Source organism: Antechinus flavipes, chromosome 6 (genome assembly GCF_016432865.1).
Source record: "Antechinus flavipes isolate AdamAnt ecotype Samford, QLD, Australia chromosome 6, AdamAnt_v2, whole genome shotgun sequence".
NCBI classification, from domain to species: Eukaryota; Metazoa; Chordata; class Mammalia; order Dasyuromorphia; family Dasyuridae; genus Antechinus; species Antechinus flavipes.
The window spans coordinates 72541083-72565790 of record NC_067403.1 but is presented as its reverse complement, the minus strand read 5'-3'; the positions used below and the strand labels follow the sequence as shown (position 1 = coordinate 72565790).

The 24708-nt window shown below is 36.1% G+C and overlaps 2 protein-coding genes across 5 annotated transcripts; both read right to left on the bottom strand.

Annotated features, from left to right (window-relative positions):
• Window positions 1–4838: 4838 nt before the first annotated feature.
• Window positions 4839–21875, bottom strand: LSM6 (LSM6 homolog, U6 small nuclear RNA and mRNA degradation associated). Its single transcript, XM_051964268.1, has 4 exons — window positions 21782–21875; window positions 13741–13844; window positions 10844–10957; window positions 4839–5027 (listed from the first exon to the last, which is right to left on the bottom strand). Exons 2-4 carry the CDS (start codon window positions 13832–13834, stop codon window positions 4993–4995), a joined length of 243 nt encoding a protein of 80 aa, XP_051820228.1. The 5' UTR covers window positions 13835–13844; window positions 21782–21875; the 3' UTR covers window positions 4839–4992.
• A 125-nt stretch (window positions 21876–22000) lies between these two features.
• On the bottom strand, window positions 22001–24219 carry LOC127539864 (uncharacterized). Of its 4 annotated transcripts, XM_051964265.1 has the most exons (3): window positions 23005–24219; window positions 22731–22867; window positions 22001–22504 (listed from the first exon to the last, which is right to left on the bottom strand). In XM_051964265.1, the coding sequence occupies exons 1-3, from the start codon at window positions 23599–23601 to the stop codon at window positions 22294–22296; spliced, it is 945 nt and encodes a 314-aa protein (XP_051820225.1). In that variant the 5' UTR covers window positions 23602–24219; the 3' UTR covers window positions 22001–22293. The 4 variants fall into 4 exon arrangements, with proteins under 4 accessions (XP_051820225.1, XP_051820226.1, XP_051820223.1 ...); XM_051964266.1 differs by lacking the exon at window positions 22731–22867 and having other exon boundaries at window positions 22868–24219; XM_051964263.1 differs by having other exon boundaries at window positions 22001–22867.
• Between the last annotated feature and the right edge of the window lie 489 nt (window positions 24220–24708).

Sequence of the window (24708 nt, the reverse complement as noted above, 5' to 3'; positions counted from 1 at the left end):
ACTGAGAACTGAATTTCTGAGACAGAAACCCGATTAAAGCCAGGCTTGGTAAATAATGTTGGCAGACAGACCAAAGGGTCAAGTTTAAAATCTTTGTACGGTATGCAGATTTTGGCTATATTGATCCTTTCCAACATGTCCACGCAGAAATCAGTGACATATTTGAATGTAAAGGACAGCAGCCCATATGTACACATTGGGACCACTGCCTACACTGGTTTATTTCAACTGGGAAAATGAATAGACTGATTTACTAAATCCATACCACCAGTCAGTCATAAGGCCCAACATTTAGCACATCAAGGGAATGGTGGAATTCCAATCTCACTGACTCTGCCAAGTGAAATGCAAGCCACTTAAACTCTCTACTTCAGTTTTTTCCCATCTATAAAAAGGTAATCACATTGTTCACAGACCCCGGAGAATAATATGAGGATTAGCTCAGTTGGCTAGTGAAACCAAGGCCACAGGCTTGATTCCCCCATATACGTAGTAGTTTTGAACAGAACAGAAAAATTATGTTCCTCTGCCTCAACTTTAAAGAGGCTGGCTCTGAAAAATGTGAGTCAGTAGTTCTTTAGAAAGGATGATGGTGACAATTTTATTATGGCAATTAAGAGAAATTTGTAAAATGTTTCAAGTTTCTAGGAAAAAAAGCTGTAATAAGTACCCTTCCCCATACATACAAAATAAATGAGACAATTTAGATGCAGTGATTTTTTATTAGGCCCTAAGTTTTAAAGAGTATATATTTTATAAATCATAAGAATTTTCTTATAAAAATGTAGAAGATAATTTTGCTTGTTTACATTTGAAATAATTCTTATATTTTCCCCATAAAAATAGCACCAATATTTGAAGTTACAGAAGGAAGAGTAGTCACCATCATCCCTTAGGACTTCATAAAAACAATAATTTTAGCAGCATATCTCTGTCTAAATTTCGGTAAAGGATTCTTTTCAATGTGGTAAAAATCTTATTCAGATTCCTCTGAATTGGAGTGGATGAAATTTTAGCCAACACTGAGCTCTTTATGAAAAAATTTGCTAAGGAAATTAACAGTGCCAAGGCTGTAGGGATGTTTTAACCTATTTAAAAGAATCATTTTACATTTTAACAGCATTCTTTTGGATATCAACAAGCAAAATGCAAATTAATTGTATCTATTTTTCATTAGCACAACCCAGCAGGACCTCTACTAAAAAACGCTTAATGGTCTGGAATATTATATATACATGAACTCAAGATCCTAGGGTAATAACCTAAAAACGTACCACTTTAGACTTCAACAGATCAGATTAATTATCAAAGTTCCATCATATATGAAAGTATGGTTTTTTTAATTGTTTTAAAGTTCAGATTTGAGAGAATTCTCCTTTCCCCAAATTAAAGGACACACTAGTACAATGAAGTTGTCATGTTTGCCTGAGAAATATCAGACAGCTAGAAGTGTCCTGACTCCTGTTCAGCGTCTCTGCCTTCATCTGAAACTCGATCTGAGACTCCTAACTAGATCTTAAATAAATTGTGGGGCCACAGTTGAGTAACCTTCTAGATACATTTGAATTACTTAATCTTCAGTTTCTCTAATAGTAAATATGGGACAGAATTCACTTCTCTTTGGTCAGCGACATTACTCTGAATTAGTGCAAACAACCTTAGGAGGAGGGGGAAGCTGGAGGACAACAGTAGGAGGAAAGGACTCCAGTTCTTAGACATGATTTGGCTCAATACTGATCAGGCAACAGGTAGGAGAGTATTAATACTCAGTTAAAGAACCCTGAATAGTCTCTGCAAAAGCCAGTTAGCCTCTTTTTCATTCCTTTGTCCCTTTTTGTACCTATTTTCACAATTGGAAAATATGGATAATAGCACCTGAAACAGTAATATTCGGGGAGAAATGAAAAAATTGCTCTCCAAACCTTAAAGCATGATATAAATGCCAATTATTATTGTTCTTGTGAAAAGATAAGTTTTAATGCACTGACTTAAAAAATAACAATTACCAAAATCGCACCGATATCTACCCGGAACAGTAACAGAAGCCTATTCATTAGTTTATTGACGACATAAGACCTTTAGCTTTGAGAATAAGGGTCAAGATAAATATGAGAAATATCTGTTCTTGGGAAGTCTGACAATTTGACTTTGGGCCTGAAATCTTTTATTGGCAGGCTCAATCAGTTTTGCCTAGCCTAATGATCTAGGTCACTTCTCTCCTGTGATTTGTATTCATACAAAATATATTGGGCCTTTTGGGTCAATGCAACAGTAGAGTGGGATGTCTTGGGAGTACTGAATTCTCCCTATAATGGAACTTTTTAAAGCAGAAGCTGAGTAACTACTTGATGTCATATCCTGTGGAAATACAGGTTTGATTAAATCGGAGATTCTTAACTCTGCTTGGCCATGATCTCTGGCAATGGGATTCCTACTCAAAAATCCCTTGGACATTTTTTTACCCATTTGTCAGCTTACTTACTGTCCTAAATAAGAACTCACATTTATAATTTAGATTTATAATTTAAAGTTAGATAATTTACATTACACTGTAAAATTCCCTTATTGAACACATGGCAAAAAAATGCCATCATATGGCTGGCATGACAACATAGCAATCATTCCAAGTGGTTATATTTGTACTCAATGGCTCTATTTTGGGGATAAGCAGTACTAAATAAGAAATCAATTTCTTGGAAAAGTAACCAGGAGATGGCTCAAAAGACAAATTGATTAGTACAGTGAGAAGCTAAAAACTAAGCACAATTTTCTGCTAGTTGCAAACTGTTTGCTATAGCTCAAGATTAGAGGGGTAGCACATGGATGTATTTTAGGGACCAAGGACAATGAAAATATATTTACTTAGAACAAATGTCTTTGCGACATGCAAATGAAAATCAGTCTTTGACCTCTAGGAAACCGAAGTTAAGAATAAAGTAATTTTATCACTTATACTTTGTTCACATTCTATAATGTGCAGGTATACACAGGGGACAACTTGCGCCAGTACAATTACATATTATAGTACTTTTATCACGTAAAAACTGTAGCATTTCCCAAAGTAGATCTTGATTAAAAGCAGCTCCATTGGCTGAAAACACTACTCTGCTGTAGATCTATTAAAATCCAGATATGGCATGGGGGAAATAAAGACACATACCAAGGAAAAGGTCAGGGGGGAAGTTAGCAAAAATAGGATGCTACAGATTTGTGGGAGATAAAAATGGAATTGCTTTTAGAAGCAGCTAATTTCAGTGAATGAAGGGACACAGTAACCTGGCTGCCTTGCACATTCTACAAAACAAATGAGAAAATGCATGCTCCACTTGGAGGAACATCCATTTTCTCCTTAAAAGAAGTCATTTATAAAAGCAAATTGGTGATTTGTACTTACAGATTGGACCCTTTTCAGCCCTTGTCAAGAAGTGATAAATTATTGAAGCATAGAATAAAGTGTTTTATTTTCTGTGTGCACTCTTCAAAGCCTTGTGAAATGTTTTTATTCACCTTTCCCCCACTATTAATTAAAAAATAATTGCTCCAAATTATTCCCTGATCTAAAACAAAACAAGAAAAACCCCACACACCTCTGGCTTCTCCCTATCATCAACATCTTGCAAGGAGGGAATTATTTAAAATCACACCACTGTTTCCTGGAACCAAGAGCCTATTTATATTAGAAGAGGGACAAAGGAAGGGAAGGACAGAGGAAGGCCAATACAACATTCACACAATTGTCTGGTGCTCATTCAACCACAGTGCCTAGATGTATCTGTTGTTCCTAAAGACACCGTAAACCATTCAGAGAATAAAGCAGGGTTTTGGAAAACTCATTAATAAACTCTGAAAATTCACTCGGCAGGAGATACTTTACCTAAAGCCAGGGTCTTGTGCCAACATGAAGATAAAGGTGGGAGGTAGGGCTACTGAGTAAAACTAGGATCTACTGCAATGACTTTCTTAAAATTATTTCCCAAATGTAAGTTAGAAGGCAAATATGGGATTATTTTCAAATCACAATTTGTTTTTTCAAAACTAAAGGACTTTAGAAACACTAAGCTTCGTTTTAATAAAAAGTGTTGTTGGAGACAACTTTCATATATAGAGATAGCCTGTCTCTAACATGTTTGTACAGTAAGATTACACTGTCATTTTTGCTTGAAATAAAGAAATAAGAATGTCTAAAAAATCTAACTCAAATAATGTCAGAAAGAAAGGAGCAGACAGATGCCAGGATGACTGCTAACAGACTGACCAAAGGAAAACTTCTTTCACTTAATTGGCACAAAGTTAATATGCACACTATCCTTTGCACTCAGTTCTTTTCTTTCACACTTCTTTTTATGGAAAAGCCACCATTACATCTGATTCAAACTACTTAATTCTGGCCCACCTCCATTCTTCTGCTCCTTCCCCCCAAATTCCTACTTCCAGGCAATTTAATTGTTTAGCACCTACATTTTAAAATTTATAAGACATTCTAAAAGTTTCAGACCCAAACTGGACATCTTTTTATAGAACATTTCCACTAATACATTTGTGTGACCTGTTAAGTTGGCAGGGAAGAAAAATAATAAAACAAGTGATAACACTTCTTGAAATTGCCTGTATTGAGGAAAAAAAATCATCCTATCCAACTGTTTTACTTTCAGTCAAAAGTATAAGAAATAAAAAGCCATCTTCATAATAAGTGAAATTTAAAATTGAGAGAAATTTTTTTTTTAATCAGGAGTAGGTAACGTTACCTTTTTTTTTTTTTTTTTATTCATATCACTGACACAGTCATAAGAAAGTTCCCAAAACTGAAAGGGTGAAAGAAGACTGTACAAATGAAACCATTAGTTTATATACGTTTATAATAGTGCTACTTTCTCCCCCCAAGTCAGTGCATAAGCTATAATGAAAACAGGAAAATTTACATAACAAAAATAGGAACAAAATTTGTAAATTTTTTTAAATGAAAATACAAAAATTATTCATTTCTTGGTATCTTCACATTCTTCTCTTCTGTGTACTTATATATAACACTGAAAAAGAAAACAGAAAATGATTAAAATACATTGATTCTTACAATTACAATAGCAAGTTTTACTAGAAAATATAGATTCACTTCCTAGTTTTAAAAAAACAAATTTCAAAAGAACATTTAATTCACAATATAAAATGAGTTTTTGGAAAAAAAAGTCTAGAATGACTCTAGACTTGAGCTTAAAATCCAGAGCAACATATCCCTGGCTTTGGCTCTGGATTTTACTCACTGTGGGATTTATATAAAATTAGACCTAATACCAAAATAAACTCATTCATGTTAACATACTGGGGATACAAATTCTACAAAGTGTTATGCCCACGTTCCCCCCAAAGTGAAAATGTTCTGAATCCCTGAAATGATCACCATTCAGCATCTCAGAAGGATAAAAGAATAAAGTCTAGAAAAGAATAATTATACTGAAAAGAACACTAGATTTGGAAAAAGAAAACAGGGTTCTGAATCTTGTTTCTGCTAGTCATTATCTGATCTGACCATAGGCAAATCACAACTTTGCAGCCTCCCAGGGCTGTTAAGAGAAATATCTGGTAATCTTTAAAGCACTATATGAATGAAAATTATTATATAAGACAATGGAAAATGGCCAGTCAATAAGCATTTATTAAATGATTAATATGTACTGGGCACTGTGCTAAGTTCTGCATATACAAAAATGGGCAAAAGATAAGAGAGTAGCTAATTTCCTTTTCCTAAATCTATTCTTTTCCTTGTTTTCTGGACTGTATTTGCTGCCCTTTGCTTTAAATTGTTTGTTCCAGCCCTGCCTACCCCTAAGTAGAAATACTGAATTTACTGGTTCATTTTTTTAAACTAAATCCAATTGATATGGAGAATAAATGAAGTTTTAATTAAGTCTTTGCTATCTGCAATAGCCAAGATAGTCCCTGCTCTCAAAGATCTCAGAAGCTAATAGGGAGAGAACAAAAATTTCAGCTCTAAGTCAGATGGAAAGGATCTATGGTTCTCAGAGAGCAGCAGCAAAGCAGATGTGGATGTCTCATTTTTCATTTTTCATATTAAATGAAATGTGGGAATCTGGGCAAGTTACTTAACTTCTGTTTGTCTCAATTTCCTCAATTGTAAAATAGGAATAATGGTAACATCTAGTTCCCAAGATTGCACTTAACATTAGTGCTTTGCACATAGTAGATACAACAAAAATGCAATTGTTAATCTCATGCCATTTTCACTAATAAAATCCTATCCGTTTCTGATGTCACATAATTTGAAAGTGACTAGGATTTTATTGACAAGAACATTCTCCTCTGGGTTGCTTTTCAGTTCAAGTCCTGGATAATCTTCACAAGGGTCCAAAGGGGGACAGGGACTTGACTTGCTTGCCACCTGCTGCTTCCTGAATCTCCCTCAGGTGCCACCAGTCCCATCTGTGGCCACTGACTGACCCCTTGTCCACAGGCGCTGCCTTTCCCAGATGAAGGCTGCTGAGGCTGGGAGATTGGGGCTGCATCTACTCACAGACCTCTTGTGACTATTGGTAGTAACTGGTCAGAAGCTGTTGCTGGTGCTGAAGATGAGAAAAGTGTCCCTCCCTACTCCCACTGATCTCTCTCCAATAGTGGCTAGCAATGCAGGGCTGGAAGCTGGCCCCGGGGTTTGAGAAGCACTACCATTTCTCCAAGGTTCTTGAGTTCAGAGTGCTTGATCATGCCCACCAGGGTCCCAGGGAAGACGATAATCCAGATGGTGGTGATGACATGACTTGTGTGGCACATCCTGCACCCACCTCTCCCTGGAGTGTCTGCCTGCATTAGCCAGGTGGGCTTGCTAATCCGATGAGTGGCAGGCAGTGAGAATGGCTGGCTCCTGGAGGGTGGGGGTGGAAGGAGGACCAGCGGCACGAGGGGCACTGCCATTCTCAAGGCTCCTTTCCAGTAGGCAGATGATGATGGCAGTTGGTCAGAAGTCAGTGGTCGTGGTAAAAAGAAAAATGGGCTCCCTCTCTAGAAGGATTTCTTCCTCTCAAAGATGGCTTTGGGGGCTAAGCTGATATGCTGTTAAAAAGGTCCTTAACCTGGTTGGGATCCATGGACAAGGGGTCTGTGAACTTGCATGGGACAAAAATTAACACTTCTATTTCCACAAAGCTTTTGTTTTGTTCATTCAACAACATTCTGAGAAGAGGTCTATTGGCTTTTCCTGACTTATAATTTTCTGTGACAGAAAAGGTTAAGAATTCTGACTTGGTCCAAAAGCTATTTAATGAAGTACTCTCCACTAACCCCAGGTTAAAATCTCTGAAACTAAGCATGGAAGATATGCACAATGGTTGTTTCTTAAATAAGTCTATCCAATTGCCCAATCTGCCTTCACCAAAAAACTTGGTTTGTGAATGTGGGCCAAAATTTAGTAATCATGTAAATCTGGTCACAAATTCATGAGAGGCCTACTGTTATTCAAGGCACAACAACACATCTTTGACAATGGTCATTAAGAAATTCCGAGGTAAAAATGTCATATAGATTAAGCAAGGGAACTTTGGCTCTTCTCCAAGGCCTAAGAAAAGGTGTTCTGAAGCATCTGGGTTATGAATTAGTAAGAGTTTTAATGTAATTGACATTAATAAGGTTATGGGAAAGGTCACAAGCAAATTCAGCAAAGAATACACTAACTCCCACTGGGGAGGTGGTGGAAGAGGAAAGATCACTCACAAAACAGTTGGCATTAGTATAGCCTTTAATTTTCAAACGTACTAATATCCCCTGACTATAACTCAAAGATTAGAACACAGGGTGACCATTATTCATTAAATAATCTGCTCTAAATATCAGGATCAAAGAACCAACAAAGTTTAAAAATTCTGAGTTGTTCAAAATAGCTATCTTTGAAGGCACCTCCTTTGCCAGAAGTAAATGTGCAGAAAACTGCATGAGTCTCTCTCTCTTTCAGCTGAGGATAGATTTTTTTTCTGCTCTTCTGACAAAGAACTCACAGTCAGAAGACAAGGTAAGCTGGCCACAAAAGGTTGCTGAGAGAAGAAGCAGCCACAGATTCCTTTAGGAGACAAGGAAATCACACCTCAGAGTCAGAAACAAAGAGAGGGCTCATAGCTAGTTGTGAGGCAGGAAAAGTGACTGGCTAAGGATGGAGAAAAAATGTCAAATCCCAGTTAGTAAATGAGTCTTCCTGAGGACACTGAAATAATTAGGAGTTGATTAGAATACTACCATTGTTCTTAAAATTCTGTGACTTCATAGAAGGGTATTTCTCTTAATTGATCAGAGCTACTTCCAACTTCCAAAGTCCCTTGTCACAGCAGACAAGTTCATGAGGTTGGGTGGCCAACGATAAACCTTTTCCACACCCTTTCCACTGCCAGTTTGTAGGGTCTGTCAGAGCTTATATGCAGCTAGCATACACGTTCAGAACCTAGAGTTATCTATGCCTGAATGAGGCATCAAACAAGAACTTTAAATAAATGCTCTTATTTAAATAAGAAAGCTAAAGATATGGGAATAAATGAAGGAGTTTTTATCTTGTGGGACATAAAATGTTATAAAATAATTTTAAAATAAGATACACTGATTTGAAAATTCTGAATGTGGTATAAATATGAGTAGACAAGATATACAGAAATAAGTGTCTATGGTATTTTTAAAGTAAGAAAAAGACAAAAGCTCTAACAAAGAAACACAATAGGAATGAAGTGTTTATTTCAAAACTTGGCTTGGGTGGAATCATAGCAAGAAGGTTTGTGAATTAATGGATTATATACATAAAATGTTGTTCAATAAGATAGAGCATCAAATCAGTATTTGGAAAAAAAAAATCAGAACTCAAGTTCCCATTGGTGAAGCATATGTAAAAAAAATTCGATAGAGAATAGGGATTTGACCTGAAATTTCATTGATATAAGGAACAGCCAGATCGAGGAAATTGTCTCTACTAATCCAGGTCAGTGCCTTCTCTATAACCTATAATCCAAAAACCAATCTAATCCACATGTAAAAAGGTAAGTAACAGGACCGGTCTAGTACAGGAACAGTATTTGAACCTAGGCCTTTCTGACTCCAAAGCAACCTCTTTATCCAATATGCCAACTATAAGAAATAGCTACCACTGATTTAGATGCTAACTTTTATAAAAGGTTTTAAATTTCAAACTATGACAAAACATTCTTTTAACTAATATAATGCTGTGAATGTCATTAAATTATGGTTATATCCCACTGTCATATTATGTCCTAATACATAATCTATACATTTTTAAAAGTATAACTCAATGAGCATCTGATGTGTCCTATGGAAAAAAGATCAATTTAAGACAGTTAACTGTCAATGTTATTCAAATCAATGATCAGCTACTTGGCTCTTTTCAACTATGAGGTGATTTAGGTCACTTTCAAAAGACTTGTAGAGAGAGCCATCTACACCCAGAGAGATGCCTGTAGGGATTGAGTGTGGATCACAATATAGTATTTTCACCATTTTTGTTATTAATTACTTGCTTTTCTTTTCTTTAATTTTTTTCCCCTTGGTTCTGTGATTTTTCTTGTGCAGCATAATGTGGAAATATATTTAGAAGAATTGCATATGTTTAACCTATATTGGATTTCTTGCTGTCCAGGAGATGGGGGGAAAGTGGGGAAGGAGGGAGAAAAATATGGAATGAAGGTTTTGCAAGGGTGAATGTTGAAAACTACCTCTGCACATATTTTGAAAAATAAAAATCTATTTAAAAATCAATGGTCAATCTTTCTTTGTTTGAAAACAATTTTCTCTTTTTAAAAAAGCTTTTTATTTTCAAAACATATACATAGTTTTCAACATTCATTCCTACAAAATCTTGGGTTTCAATTTTTTTCTCCCTTCCTTCCCTTAGACGGCAAGTAATCCAATATATGTTAAACATGTGCAATTCTTTTATGTGTATTTCCACAATTATCATGCTGCACGGGAAAAATCAGATCAAAAAGGAAAAAAAAATGAGAAAGTAAACAAAATGCAAGCAAATAACAACAAAAAAAGTGAAAATACATTGTTGTGATCCACATTCAGTTCCCACAGTCCTCTTTCTGAGTGCAGATGGCTTCATCACAAGACCACTGGTACTGGCCGGAATCACCTCAATGTTGAAAAGAGCAAGTCCATCACAGCTGATCATCACATAATCTTGTTGTTGCTGTATACAAGGCTCTCTTGGTTGTACTCATCTAACTTAGCATCAGTTCAAATAAGTTTCTCCAGGCCTTTCTGCAAAACACAGTTTTCTTAAGACATTTAAAAGTCAAGAAATAAAGTGTCATATAGCAGAAATAGGAAGTATAAAGATATAGGCTTGAATCTTAAGTCATTTTTTAACTTTCTGTGTGATCTCTTTGGCTTCAGTTTTCATCTCTTTAAGATGAGGGGGCTCCATATTGCAGAGGAGGCCTCAATTTTTCTTAGCTCTTGTGTCGCTTGGTTTTCAGTACAACATTCCCAAGTCCCCTCAACAACGTAAAAGAAAAATTTTTAAGAGTTTATCATGCATGTGTACATAAAGATAAAAGAAAGAATTTCAAAAAGATAATATATTTATCAAATATTTCCACATCACCTGAAAAATTCTGCATACTCCAGGCTAGAAAGTCCCATTCTACAAGGTAATGTCTAGGTTCCTTTAGCTCAAAATTTAAAGTACCCATGAAAACATAAATTTAATTAAACATCTTACTGCCATGCTTCACTATAATACATATAAAAACTACATTTTCACTTAATACTTATAGAAATATTGACTGCAATTATGAAAAATCATTTCAGAAGCATAGATGTAGCATAAAAAGAACATTACCATTATTTCCACGAATAAATGCATCCCCATACTTATTCTTTAGTTGTCCATTTACATATTCTTCTGTTTGTTCCAGAGCTATATTCATGTAGCCATCCAGGCAAGCCAGGACACCTAGAGACATATTCCAATAAAAAGACGATATACAAAGTAAATCAAGCTTGAAATACAGGGTAAATCATATACATGACAACCCTCTTTTGTTTCACTAGATACAACAGCCTTAATATGAACTCAGATTGTAAGTGACAAAGCCAAATTTAAAAATTCCTTCCTATTTGTCAATAGAAATAAAATATAAATAAAATCTAAAGAGAATACAATATGGAAGTATGTTTGCATTCACAACCACCAGATTAAACAATAACTTTTCATTCATCCTTTCAAAATCCTTCACATAATGTAATAAAATATTTTTAATCACTGTATATTTTCTATCTTAAAAGTAAAAACGTGAAAGCTGCTACAATTACGTAGCAGTAAATGGCCATTCTCTCATACAGTACCATTCCTAAGGCACTGTCTTTCACATTAAACACTCAATCAAAAAGCCTGATCTGGCTAATTTATTTCAGCCTTTCACAATGTCTACAGCAGCAGATGAACTTATCTCAGTGTTAAGTGGAAGTCTTCCCAATCTGTTGAAATAATAGAACAGGAGACAGCAGGTGCTACTGAAAGAACATCTTAAAGCGGTGACTCACCGTGAGGAGCAGCTTGAGAATACAGAACAACATATTGCACTGTGACACATCCCATTTTGTTTTGTTACAGTTACAATATATTTTCAAATCAAAGCTACTATAGAAAAGTAGCTAAATGCATTCCAAAGTAGCTTTCCAGGAAACCACTCTAGTACATTCTTTTAATCATACTGAGGTGACATCAATTTTACACAACTTTCACCTGCCAACTTTCTACTTAAAATTTGTCATTTTAGTATAGAATTTTGTAAGCTTCTAACTCAGACTCTAAATTAAAGTGATACTTTCCAGGAAAATTTGCAGAGTAAAACAAGAACTGTAGAATTCAATTCTCTTAAGCAAAGGAAAATGGACCAATAGACAAGAGATTGTTTTAAAGCCATGACTTCATTAATATGCTTCTCATTCTCTGTCTGTTCTCCCTTTGTCCCCCAAACAACAAAAAAAGATTCCCTTTCAAAATTGTGAATAAGTTAATATGAAGCTAAAAAGATTAATTTATCAAAGTCTTATTTGTTTTTGGAAAGCGTCACACACACACAAAAAGCTTTATATAGTCAGTAACATTAAAACTATGCTGTTAAATAAAATTTGGGTGTAATTTTAAGAATACTACTTGTTTTTAAAGTATTTAACTTCTTTACAGATATGAATGGATCTTTTTTCTCCTGAGACATAGTTAGTTAACATGCTTTTTTAATGGTATCTATCCTTAGTTATGTAGTTTGTTTGAAAAGTAAAAGTATTTTTATAGTTAAACTTTTATCTTGTGATGAAGACATTTCCCCCAAAGTAACAGCTAGTAAACCCATGCAAATGAAGAAATCAGTTAAACTAGATATGGAGAAGGCTAGAAACAGCACTTCTTCTAATCCCTCTTAAACAGATCCATGAACAGACTGTTCTACCAAGAGTATATTAAACAACCACAAAAAAAGACTGGTGTTTGCAGTAATATTTTCTAATGGTGCAATATTTGGCTTCAGCATATACAAAGACAAAAACATCTTTTATCAATCTCTTTCTTGCACACCTAAAGTATGCTCAGCACTGTCAGAATACAAGCATATTGTCCCTTTACTAATCCATTAGCTGATACAGACAAGTCCCAAGAAGACTATTATTTTCTCTGAGCTCAATGGAAACCTATAGCTAAGAAGCAATGCATGGATTATTTCATATTGTCACTCTACACGGTATAAGTCCACTAATCTATTATAAATCCAATTAGTCTTGAGCCATAGTATTCGTTTTAAATCATGAAGGCAGTGTCTGAATAACATAAATAAAAAATAAAGTCAGTTAATCAGAAAATTTAGGCCCTCCAAAAATCAATAAAACCTTAATATGGAATACAGAATTATCAGTCTAAATTTTCTATAATGTATATACCAAATTTCCTAGATCATTTAACAGTCTTCATTTTATCTGAGATGGCTACTAGTATTACTATAAGAGAATCCCACTACCCCAACAGCAGATCTAGCAATTCTGGCAGAATTCATGACTAAACTGATTCATTCAATAATGAAAGTGATCCCCCAAATCTGAATATATTTCATCCGAGTTCACAAAATATTTTTCATATCAACCCCATGTACAAAATTTTTAATTTTTTAATTTTGATTTTGATGGTAAGCTAGCTGAGGTTGAAAGGGGTTAAGTGGCAAATCTAGGCTTTAGTTCTGAAGTGTAACAATCAGAACTTGAACTCAGAATCTTCTAGTTCTGAGTTCAGTGTTTATTCCATTCCTTCCTAGTTAAAAGAAAAGCTTTTAGGGACTAAAGTTCTGAAATAAAGAATTCTAATGTTTATCTTTTAAGCACAAAGATTGCTTTAGTTTCACATCATCTTTTGTTTTCTAAGACATCATCTCAATACTTAAAGTCTTTAAATCACGAGCTGATCTCACTCAGTCCAGAGTCAATAAACTCAGAGAGTTTAAGAAAATAAAGCTTGATCCTAATACAGCCCAAGACAAAAGCATATCAAATTTTGCCCTTGTGGCACCAAATTCTCCACTGCAAATGCAGAATAGATGGTGACAGATTCTGTTAATAACCAACAGCTTTTGTGTATCTTTTGGAAATTCTAAAAACAGCTCCAAAAAAGTGAATCCATAATATTTAGTTATGTTTATTTATATATTTAGTTATAAAAGTACATAAAGTGTGTAGGCATGAACATATTACCTCTATAATCAACTCCCGAATTTAGCTTTACTACAACAGGTCTTCCTATGATCTGCTTTAGGAAATCACTGGGAGTTTGTTTCCGCAGACTCATTTTAGCAATCCTGTTTAAAGAAAAAAGAAAAAGACAAGAGTTAATTATCCACCAAAAAAAGAAAACAACCCTGGATAAACTGTTCACAGGAAATAAATTGCAAATGCACTGGATAAAAATAAAATTTTGGAAAATAAACTGAAAACTACAACAAACTGAAAAGTCCTCAGTGTATTCAAAGATTTTACTTTCTATACTAAAACATTAGTTAAATTAATGTACTCTAAATGACAGTCATTTCTCAAAAAAATTTGAGGAAAGTCATCTTGTTTTATAATAACTACTTAGAGAGATCCGAGAAACAAAACAAATGACACGTGATTTTGAAAGTAATTTCTTTTGTTTTGGTGAAATTCAGCATCCATCTAATCTAAAATGTAAGGTAGCATATAATTTTTAAAATTTCTCCCCTCAAAGGTATTCTCAACAGTTTTTAAAATCTGAAAAAGAATGAAATGGAGATTTTTAAAAAATTATAATTCATTCTTTTTACAAAATAGAAGCCTAACATGCAACATGTAGAGTTTATCCTTTTAATAATTTGAGTTTTGCTTAGTTTTAGGACAGTTATTTGGAGACTTGATAAAGTGAGTAATGGGATTTAACTACTTGAACAAGTTGTGAAACTTTTTCTTCCCTCCAGTTTTTACTCCAATAGGGCCTAACAAGGAAGTTGTCATGTCATGTGCTATGTCAGTGAACTCTTTCCTTAATCAATATAGTATTGCCACTGATAATAAGACCTTCAGTATTGGTCAAACATGAGACTGTTGTATGATTTCTGTCGCAACCTTTTGACTCAGAAACCTGGATTTGTCTTCCCTGGTCTCCATTCTTCTAGATAGGTGATATTCCTTATTAGAATTTAAATTCCTTGAGAGACAGTCTTATCTTTTTCTATTAGCCAGCCCATGGTATGCATTTAATAAATGTTAGTAAGTTTTCTTTTTTTCCACTGAAATATTTACTGAGGGCCTATCATATATAAGACACTATTTACTACAAAGAAAAATAAAATCCATTCCTGTTTTCTAAAAACTTGTAATATGTTAAAAATTACAACTTTTATACAAGAAAAAAGCAGATTAATAAAAGTGGCAATCATCTCAGTAAATTAAGTTTCTGGGAGAGTTTTTCTGCAGTAGTTGCAGTTGTGTTCAATTCATTGTGACTCCATTTGGGGTTTTTCTGGCAAAGATACTGAAGTGATTTGCTATTTCCTTCTCCAGCTCAGAGGGAGACCTGAAAACCAGTCTGATTTCACAAGAGGGAAAAACATTAAAAGTTATTCTTCAATTTTGTATTTTGTTAACAAGACAATGAAAAAAACAAAAAGGGGACTCATAAAAAATATGAAATATCAAATCAACTATTTTATCCACACTTCACAAACAATTTAACCATTCCATTTTCTACTAAACTACCTAGTTGTTCTGGTATCATGAAACCAGTCTCAGTTGATAATTTAGGGCCAGTAAACAAAGTTTTGTGTACGTGTGTACACAACATTTTACTGGAAAAAAAATTTATGTACAAATCGCTTTACTTTAAGCTCAGGATAAATGATGTAATATGTGAACAAGTTGGACAATGACATTTTCTAAAAGAGAGTAAAAGTCATTTCAATTTAGAAAGTTTGTCTTTTAATTCCTGCAATTCTACCAATAATGAAATAGCCAAAAATAACTTCACTGTGCCTCAGTTTCTCTAAATATAGAGATGACACCTCTTGCACACTTTCAAGACATTAAAATATATGACTAAATTAGATGCATATTATTAAGAACCATAACTGATGTTTCAAGTTAGCAGCAAGGTCAGAAAATTATCAATCAACTGTTAACATCATTAATAAACATTTATAAAGTGTGAATCACTGTGTTAAATCAAAAGACAATTCCCTGGTCTCAAGAACCTCTCAATCTAAAGGGAAAGACAACACTTAAAAAGAAAGTGAGGAGAGAAGGTAGTAAGGCATAATTAAATCGATAGCCATGTAGGATGAGGTGTTTGCCCTGGTTCCTTTCCTGAAACTCTCAGATGTCTATCCTCTTCCCTCTCCAATCAAAGATAGGAAGAGGGCCAAGAGACAGGTATTAGAATTGAGGAGGTTTGAGTTTCAAAGTTGCAGGAAGATGACTTTCTGGAAATGATAATAATGTCCAAAAAAGTCAAGTTTCCACTTGAGGTATCTGCCCTGGGCACTGCCCTTAAAAAATCTAGGAAAATTTTCATGTCTACCTTCTCCCACCAATCAAAAGGGAAAAAAGGGTCCAAGGAGCAATGGAGTATTGAAGAGGTTTAAGTTCAGAGTAACTGATCTTGTTGGAAGATGAGTTTCTGGAGATAATGATTGATACAGATTTAGAAAGGGTTCCAGCAATTCTTAAGTAACCCTACAAAGTCTGATTCCTCTTCTTATGCCTATAATTACTTTATCTTATGTATGTATATTTATATACGTACATGTATCTGTATGAGTCTTATCTACATGTTTCCATTACCTCTCCCTATAGAATACAGGTTCCATGTGGAGAGATTTTTTTTTTTTTTGGTCTTTTGTCACCCAATGTCCTGAGTGCTTCCTGGAACACAGCAGATGCTTAATAAATGCCTGGTGATTATTTCAAGTAGTACTTTCTTCTCCATGTCATCTCCCCCTGTAACTCTGGCTGATAATTTCATAACTAGTATAAAATTATCTCTACCACAAAGTTTGTAATTTTATTATGGTCAGCATTTTCATTTCATAAAAGTCTTGCAATGTCCTCAATTTTTTTCATGTATATGAGGTGTGATAACACTCCAAAAATCTAAATAAGCTTCATGAAAGTAGGGACAACAACAAAGTCCCATCACTTAAAGCACTCAGGATAGCAGACATGCAACAGGCATATATATGAACTGAATAGTTAAAAAAATCTTGGAAGGCTGGTATTCTAAAATACATTGATTTATCATTTTAAGTAGATCAATATATTTTCATATTGATCTTTATTTTTCTAAATTATTAGTATGTTTTATTAGTTTGCCAATTATAATTTTATATAGGCAAATTTTTAAAATGACACTATATTTTTTCCATTGTGAGATTTAAGTAATTTTAAATAATCTTCTAAACTGAATAAAGTTGAAGGCATAGGCAACTCTTTTGACATTAATTAGTAAAGATGGCAAAATTCTTGAATGATATAGCCCCAAATGCATATGGGGATTTTCTGCAAAGGTACCTTAAAATTTGTAAAACATAAAGCACTGTTTTTGGAGATCCAAGAAGATATGGAATTAAATCTCAGTTCTAGACTTACAGGTTCACAGATTAGAGATGGAGAGACCTCAGAGGTCCTATTAGAACAAGGCTTCTTAAGTGGTATTGCATAATTGAACATGGAGGGTGGTCATGAAAAATTAGGCAACAGTAAAAGATATCAAATATTTCGTCAAGATTCAATTCTTCATGTAAAAATAAAGAAGCAAATTCATTTTCTTAGTATGCAGATTTGCTTTCATTTTTAATAAATGGCAAAATTACAATTATACCAAAAATCAGTTTAAAATAAATTTCTTAATGATTTATTTTAAGTAAATGTTTTATTTGTATACCTACTTGATATACATTTATACCCAGAGCTGCATAAAATTTTTTTGGGCAAAAAGGGATCACAAATGGAAAAAGTTCTCTGATAGAAAGCTAAAGTGAATGAAAAAGATTTATTAAGTACTAATTATGTGAAGACAGTACCTTCTTTTGAGGAGGAGCTCACATTAATGGCAAGAGAGGACACATGAGGTTTTGGCCGTAGGGCAGATGGGATAGGCCTAAAAGCTTTAAAAGTTTAAACCTAGGATGATAGAAACCAGGTGTCCTTAAGCTGCAACAGAAAAGTCAGACAGCAGTTCCTACAGTTGGGCATAGCAGCAGGGAAGATAAAATCCAAAAGATCTTAGCTATGATGGCACAGCAGAACAAAAGATCTAGAAATCTTACTGGAAGGATTAAAGTTGATGACTGCTTATGCAAGTGTACCACTACTGAAAAGGGGTAGAGGAAGGGGTAGAGAAATCCTTGTGAGCCTAATCAAGATACACAACCCCTTGGACCTGTTTCCCGATCTGTAAAATAAAAGGAGTTGAACTAGATGATGTATAAGGTTCCTTTCAGAGCCATATCTTGATTCTTTTCAACAAGTACACAACTTTTAGGCAGTTCCTCCTAAATGCAAAGCATTATAATAGTCATTACATCTAAAGCTTGTTCCTACAAACTTCTCTCTTTATATAAGAGGCATGACTATCATTTCTCGACTCCATCCTCTACCTCTACCTTTACCCTTCCCTGATGTTTAAAATGAACTGCTTTATTTAATCAAAGCCAGCACATTTTATTTAGGCTGGCATGATATCCAGCACATTATTCGCCAAACTGCATTGCACCACTGCCCTGCAGAGATTTTTAAAAAGAAAATGAAGGGGTGGGAAAGAAAACAGGCTTATTTGATATTTCATGTAGGGTACCAAAAGCCTATTTCTAAATATGCAGGAAGCACAATTTGAAAACGTCAGTGGAAGAGGTAGTTGGAAAATGCTGAGAAACAACTGAGATGGCAGAGAACTGTAAATTAGGAAACAGCTAGTATTGGGCTAAAAAAAAGGGGGGGGGGGAAGAAATCATGTTTTATTTTGCAAATATTCTTAGGAAAAGATTCAAGCAAGAAAAAGTGACCATCCTCTTTCCTAGTAGGTATTTAATCTATAAATTTTCACTTGAAATAATTCACATGGTTTTGGGTCAAACATTTTCAACATCAGCAAGCTGTGAGGGAAATGTTAAATGCAATCCAATGAGTATAGTGGCTGACAGAAATGGCATTTGAAGGGAGCATCAGGAATTGAGGAAGAGATCTCCAAAGTTCTTTTTGATGACTTCAGAGCTAACATGTCCTGTCTGATCAAGTAAAAAGTGGCCTTCTGCCTGTTCATCTTATACCTTTTAAACTTAAACTGCAGGTATCTGAAAGGTAATGAAGTATAATAAAATAACAATAATAATTGGTATTTATGTAGGTCTTTAAAGTTTGCAGATTTTTTATATACTTGAATGCAGGAGAAAGTAAATTTTGGAATTAAAAGATATAAGGGACTTTGAATTCAGATTCTGCTACCGAATGCTGCTGAGACTCAGTTACCTCAAAAGATTTTTTTTTTTTTTTTTTAAATCAGACCTGCATTTTCATCTATGTAGGAAATTCCAAGTAAGGAACTTAATTCTACATAGGCAATGAGCACAATCTCTACAATTTGTGATTTTAGAAAGTTGTTTGGGAACAATTAGAAGTTAAATGACTTACCACCTGAATCCAAACCTTGCTGACTTAGAGAGACCATTTCTTTATCATACTATGCCTTGACACCTTTATGTATGAAATTAAGGCTCTGAAGCAAATGTTCTCCAAAGTCCCTTACAGCTTTGTGTAAATCAAGTATTAGACTTAGGACTCAACAAAAAACATCTTGAATTTCTCACTCATACTTAACAGCCCCCTGTGATCATAAGCAAGTGACAATCACTTTTAGTCTCAGTTTCCTTAACTGTAAAATGAGAATAATAATATTTGCAGAGAGGCAGAATGATGGTGATGGTTTTTAAAATGGTTCTACCTAATAAAAGATGTGAAGAAGACTGAAAATTAAACTGTCAAAACCTTTAAAGGGATTCCATACCAAATCAATCTCTAAACTTTTAGTTCAAGCCAACAAAAATTGTTTTCCCAAACTTTTCAGGACTTGAGGTTCTTTGGATGACTAAATACAAGGGATTGAAGGCTAAACTTGGAGTCAAAATAATATACAATAATATACAACTGTATATTATATATTGTGTAAACACAATATTCTTCTCTTCTGATTCTCAAACAGCTCTATCAAGAAGGGGGAAAATACACTTCATTTCTGATAATGCACTTTTAAAATTCCTAATGGCTTTATCAACAAAGTTCAGAGCCAACAAAATAATAATTTAGATATCTCCAAAGTGCAACCCTCACAAAATATCAAAAAACAAATCTAACCCTGAGAATTGCTATAAATTAATAAAAACTAAATTAAACAGCAAGACCAAAAAAGAAGAAATCATCTTCAAACTTGGACCAGTATACTATGCACCACATTCCTTACCCACCTAATATTCTTTTTTCCTAATAAAGTGAGGTCAAATTAAGGAAACAGAATCTGGAACTCCCAGCAGCATTAGGAGTCATCAAGGCTTCTGAAAATAATATGCACTTTTATATTTTGGAAATTCTCAACTTGCAATTTTATTGGTGCACAGAACTGTCTCCAAACATGCATTTGTCCTATTCATCTCTAACTTTTTAGACTTATCTAGATGAAGCAGAATTTGAAGACCTGTTTTCCTGAATCCAACCATCCCCCTTCCCTCGACAAAAATTGTGGTCCCAATTCCATTTGGGAGTCTTGTAATTGAATGGAGGGGGAAATTTAATTTTTTATGTAAGTACAAACAAGCACATCCATTCCATTTATAAAGTTTTTAATATATAATAGTCTTTAGACTATAGGGTAAAATTATATGTATACCAAAGAATTGTTATACATTTTTAAGTTTTATTTTCAAACACGCATAATTTTAACATTCACCCCTGCAAAACCTTGTATTTCAAATTTTTTTTTCTCCCTCTCTTCTCCCACCTCCTGAAACATGTGCAATTCTTTTATCCGTATAAAATAAGTTTGATTATGACTATCAGTAAATGTTTAATATACCTAGTTTATAAACATATATCCGGGGTACATAAAATTTTCTCAGGTTTTTGAAAAGGAATCACGAGTGGAAAGTTTAAGAAGTCTGGTTTAATTTTTCCACTCGAGATCCTTTTTTGCCAGAAAATTTTTTTAGTAATCTCCGGTATATAAACAAAACATTTTCTGGTAATACATTATAATTTTGAGACCCCCACGTTCAGTTCCTAAGTTTAAGAAGCTGTTTCTGCACACTGTGGCCCCTTAATAAATTCTTTCTCTTCAGTCTAGGAAGTTTCAAGTGTCCTAGGTAGAAGGGCCAGGAAACACTGAAAAGTTAAAGGACTGGGACAGGACGTTATCAGAGGCACGATTTGGAATCGAGGTCTCAGGGACCCCATGTTGTGCTTCCCTAGAGGGTGGGAGTGAAATTGGGTAGATGGATTTTAACTCAATCCCTTCATTTCAGGGGGAAATGAGCACCCCAAAAGGAAGGGTTTTCCAGGAGTGAAAGTCCAGGATTTCTGACTTCAAGCCAAATATTACTTGAACCCGTGAGCAAATGGTCATTTGTCCTGCTTGGGCAGAGCTGGAAGGACTTGAAAGGGAGCACGGAGCTTCCTGCTTCGTACGAGGGGAACCGAGCAAAACAGGGTTTCTTAGCCCCTTCTTGTAATAATTACTTAAAGTCTGAAAGCAATAAACCTAGGGTTTCAAAGGCAACTGAAAAGACTATAATAGCATCCCCCTAAATGTTTATTTTGTTTTTTTTTGCAGGAGACCAGGTAATGCGCTCCTGAGCCTCCATCTCCACGCCCCCTTTTGGCTGGGACCCCGAGTCCTTCGATTCGGTCAGTCCGGGCCGCCGGGCCTTGTCTCCCGGCTCCCTGCTGCTCTGAGTCCCGGCTGCGTCCGTGTTCCTCACGCGGGAAGGCGCTCGGGGCGTGCTGGGCTGACCAGGCCTCCGGCCGTCCCCCCACGTGGTTAATTTCCACGGACCGCTGGGAGTAGAGAGGCTGTACTGGGCGCTCCGGACAGGAGGTCCCGGGGAGAATGACCTAGGGCCCCGGAAGTGCTCGGGTTACCCCGCGGAGCTCTGTCTGGAAGATGCCACCGCCCCCTCCCCCAAAGTCCCTCGGGCCTCGCGGACAAGCCCAAGCATCCTCCCAGGCCCGCCACCCGGCTCACCTCTAAGCTCCTCGGGCCAAAGCAAGCCGCGGCCTCGCCTCCGCCTCCCGCCAAGAGCGCGCGCGGCCCGCTCAGGAGCGGCCTCGGAGCGCGCGCCTCTGCCGGACCAATCGCGGCTCTGACAAGCTACGGTCAGCCTGCAGGGACAAAAAGTCTGCGCTTTCAAAGTGCCTAAACTACAGGAGAGCTAGGCTCCTGCCCCCTCCCCCTGTGGCTATTGTAACTGACGTTAAGCTGCCAGGGGGAGGGGGGGAGAAAATTTCCGATGGGGGCGTGGCCACGGAGGTGTGGGCGTGGTTAATGTCAGCGAAAGGCGGGTTTAAGGGATGGTACTGTGAGAAACCGGAAGTGTAAATCAATGGTCCCTGAAGGCAGAGAGCTCCCCGGGGCGGAGCTGGTGCCTCCGCTGGGGTGGATGTGTGGGTGTGGGTGTGATAATTATAATTAAAAGTTGGTCAGAATGGTCAGACTCCCGAGAGTCTGAAAGACTTGGCTGGGGTATAAGACAGCATTCAAACCCAAGTTTTATTTACTAAGTCACCTAAAATGCCTAAGAGAAAGTGGAGGGAGAGAGAGGAGAAACTGGAGAAGGAGAGAGAAGGAAAGGAGCAAGAAAAGCAAAGGAAAGAAGAAACTGCGGGGCGGAGAGAAGGCAAGCAAAGGAGAGGAGGAATTAGGAGAGGAGAGAAGGAAAAGAACCAGAAAGACAAAAGAGAGCAGAACCTGAGGAAGGAGAGAAGGAAAGGAGCAAGAAAAGCAAAGGAGAGAAGAAACTGCGGGGAGGAGAGAAGGAAAGCAAAGGAGAGGAGGAATTAGGAGAGGAGAGAAGGAAAAGAACCAGAAAAACAAAAGAGAAGAGAAATGGGGGGTGAGAGAAGGAAAGCAAAGGAGAGGAGGAATTAGGAGAGGAGAGAAGGAAAAGAACCAGAAAAACAAAAGAGAGCAGAACCTGAGGAAGGGGAGAAGGAAAGGAGCAAGAAAAGCAAAGGAGAAGAGAAATGGGGGATGAGAGAAGGAAAGCAAAGGAGAGGAGAAATTAGGAGAGGAGAGAAGGAAAAGAACCAGAAAAACAAAAGAGAGCAGAACCTGAGGAAGGGGAGAAGGAAAGGAGCAAGAAAAGCAAAGGAGAAGAGAAATGGGGGGTGAGAGAAGGAAAGCAAAGGAGAGGAGAAATTAGGAGAGGAGAGAAACAAAAGAACAAGAAAAGCAAAAGAGAGCAGAACCTGAGGAAGGAGAGAAGGAAAGGAGCAAGAAAAGCAAAGGAGAGAAGAAACTGCGGGGAGGAGAGAAGGAAAGCAAAGGAGAGGAGGAATTAGGAGAGGAGACAAGGAAAAGAACCAGAAAAACAAAAGAGAGCAGAACCTGAGGAAGGAGAGAAGGAAAGGAGCAAGAAAAGCAAAGGAGAGAAGAAGCTGCGGGGAGGAGAGAAGGAAGGGGACAAGAAAAGCAAAAGAGGAGAAACTGGAGGAGGAGAAAAGGAAAGGAATAAAAAAAGCAAAGGAGAAGAGAAATGGGGGGATGAGAGAAGGAAAGCAAAGGAGAGGAGAAACTAGGAGAGGAGAGAAAGAAAAGAACAAGAAAAGCAAAAGAGAGGAGAACCTGGGGAAGGAGAGAAGGAAAGTAAAGGAGAAGAGAAATTGGGGGAGGAGAGAAGAGAGGGAAAGAAGAAAAGCAAAGGAAGAAACAGGAGAAAAGGAAGGGAGACAAGAGAAGGAAGAAAGATTGGTGAATAGGAAGGAAGAAGAAGGAATATTTAAATGCACAGGAGGTAGAAAAAAGAAAAAAGAATGAGAGAAAAAAGGGCAGGGGATGTAATTCATTCATGGGGTGGCCATCCGCACTGTAATGATACTTTTCTCTCATATATAGTATATATCCCTTCCTGGGCTGACACCCTTACTTCAGTATTTACATAGGTTGGCAGAGAAGAACCACCAGGATGTGAATGGTTGTATTAGGACTCACAGGATTCTGTGATTAGGGGAAATATAATTCCCCTACTTATGACTATAGCTTTCAGTTTCCTCTTTGGTGTGCTTCTGTGCACATAAATGGCCACTAATAATAATGATACCATTTTATCTTAAACCTAATAATTTACTCAGCAATAAGACAAAACAAAAAATAATGGCCTCATAGACATAGCAAAGCTAATGCAGAAATAATTCCATCACACTCTATATATAAAACAGTTAACTCTCTCCAACCAATGCACTCAATAGCTATTGGGAAAAGTGAGCAAGAACAAGTGAGGAAAGAGTCATACCTCTAGAACTGTCACAGGAACTATTCATAAAAGTTCCTTGATGAATATAATATCTGTGTTAAAAGCTTTCACTGTTAAGTTGATTCATGCTGTGCTTAAAAAATTGAGCTGAGGGGTGATTTCACTGATTTGGTGAAGCTCTCAGACAATTCTACTCAGTTGGACTTACTCCTCAGGTGCAATTGTAGTATTCGCTTCCAGTTTCAACTTTGATGCTGCTACTCTGAAATCTAATATATCTGAGTTCTATGAATTCTTAAATTTATGGTTAGTAACCAAATGCTTATTTTTTGTCTATAACTAGGAAATTTACATTTGTCATATAATGGTTTTAGTGTCCATATTTATCTCATTAACCTAAACAGTTATCCAATTCTTTATAGACATATAATACTGAAGTATACTTTGCTCTCTCTTTGTGCCAGTGTTTAATAGTCATTCAAAATGAGTCAGCTTGTGCCTCAGAATTCTCAGATTAATTTTTCTTAAAACTCAGAGCACATATATGCCTTATATAAATGATCTATTAACAACTGCTTTTTTGTGTCTCAAAAATAGATTTCCTGTCCCCAAACAAGTAAACTGTTATTCCCTCCAAGGAACACTGTCTTAGAATAGAGATGGCAAAAAAGAAAGAAAGGAGAAAGAAAAGTGAAAGATA

Bases quoted from the DNA above. Each gene is read 5' to 3' on its own strand.
- LOC127539864 (XM_051964263.1), bottom strand. From the start codon at position 23,601: ATGAATTACATCCCCTGCCCTTTTTTCTCTCATTCTTTTTTCTTTTTT. The intron at 22,868-23,004 runs GTTCTGCTCTCT...CCCCTTCCTCAG, and splicing joins TTCCTTCTCTCCTTCCTCAG to GTTCTGCTCTCTTTTGTTTT.
- LSM6 (XM_051964268.1), bottom strand. From the start codon at position 13,834: ATGAGTCTGCGGAAACAAACTCCCAGTGATTTCCTAAAGCAGATCATA. The intron at 10,958-13,740 runs GTAATATGTTCA...ATATGTCTCTAG, and splicing joins TTCGGGAGTTGATTATAGAG to GTGTCCTGGCTTGCCTGGAT. The intron at 5,028-10,843 runs GTAATGTTCTTT...TTTCTTTTTCAG, and splicing joins ATTTATTCGTGGAAATAATG to TGTTATATATAAGTACACAG.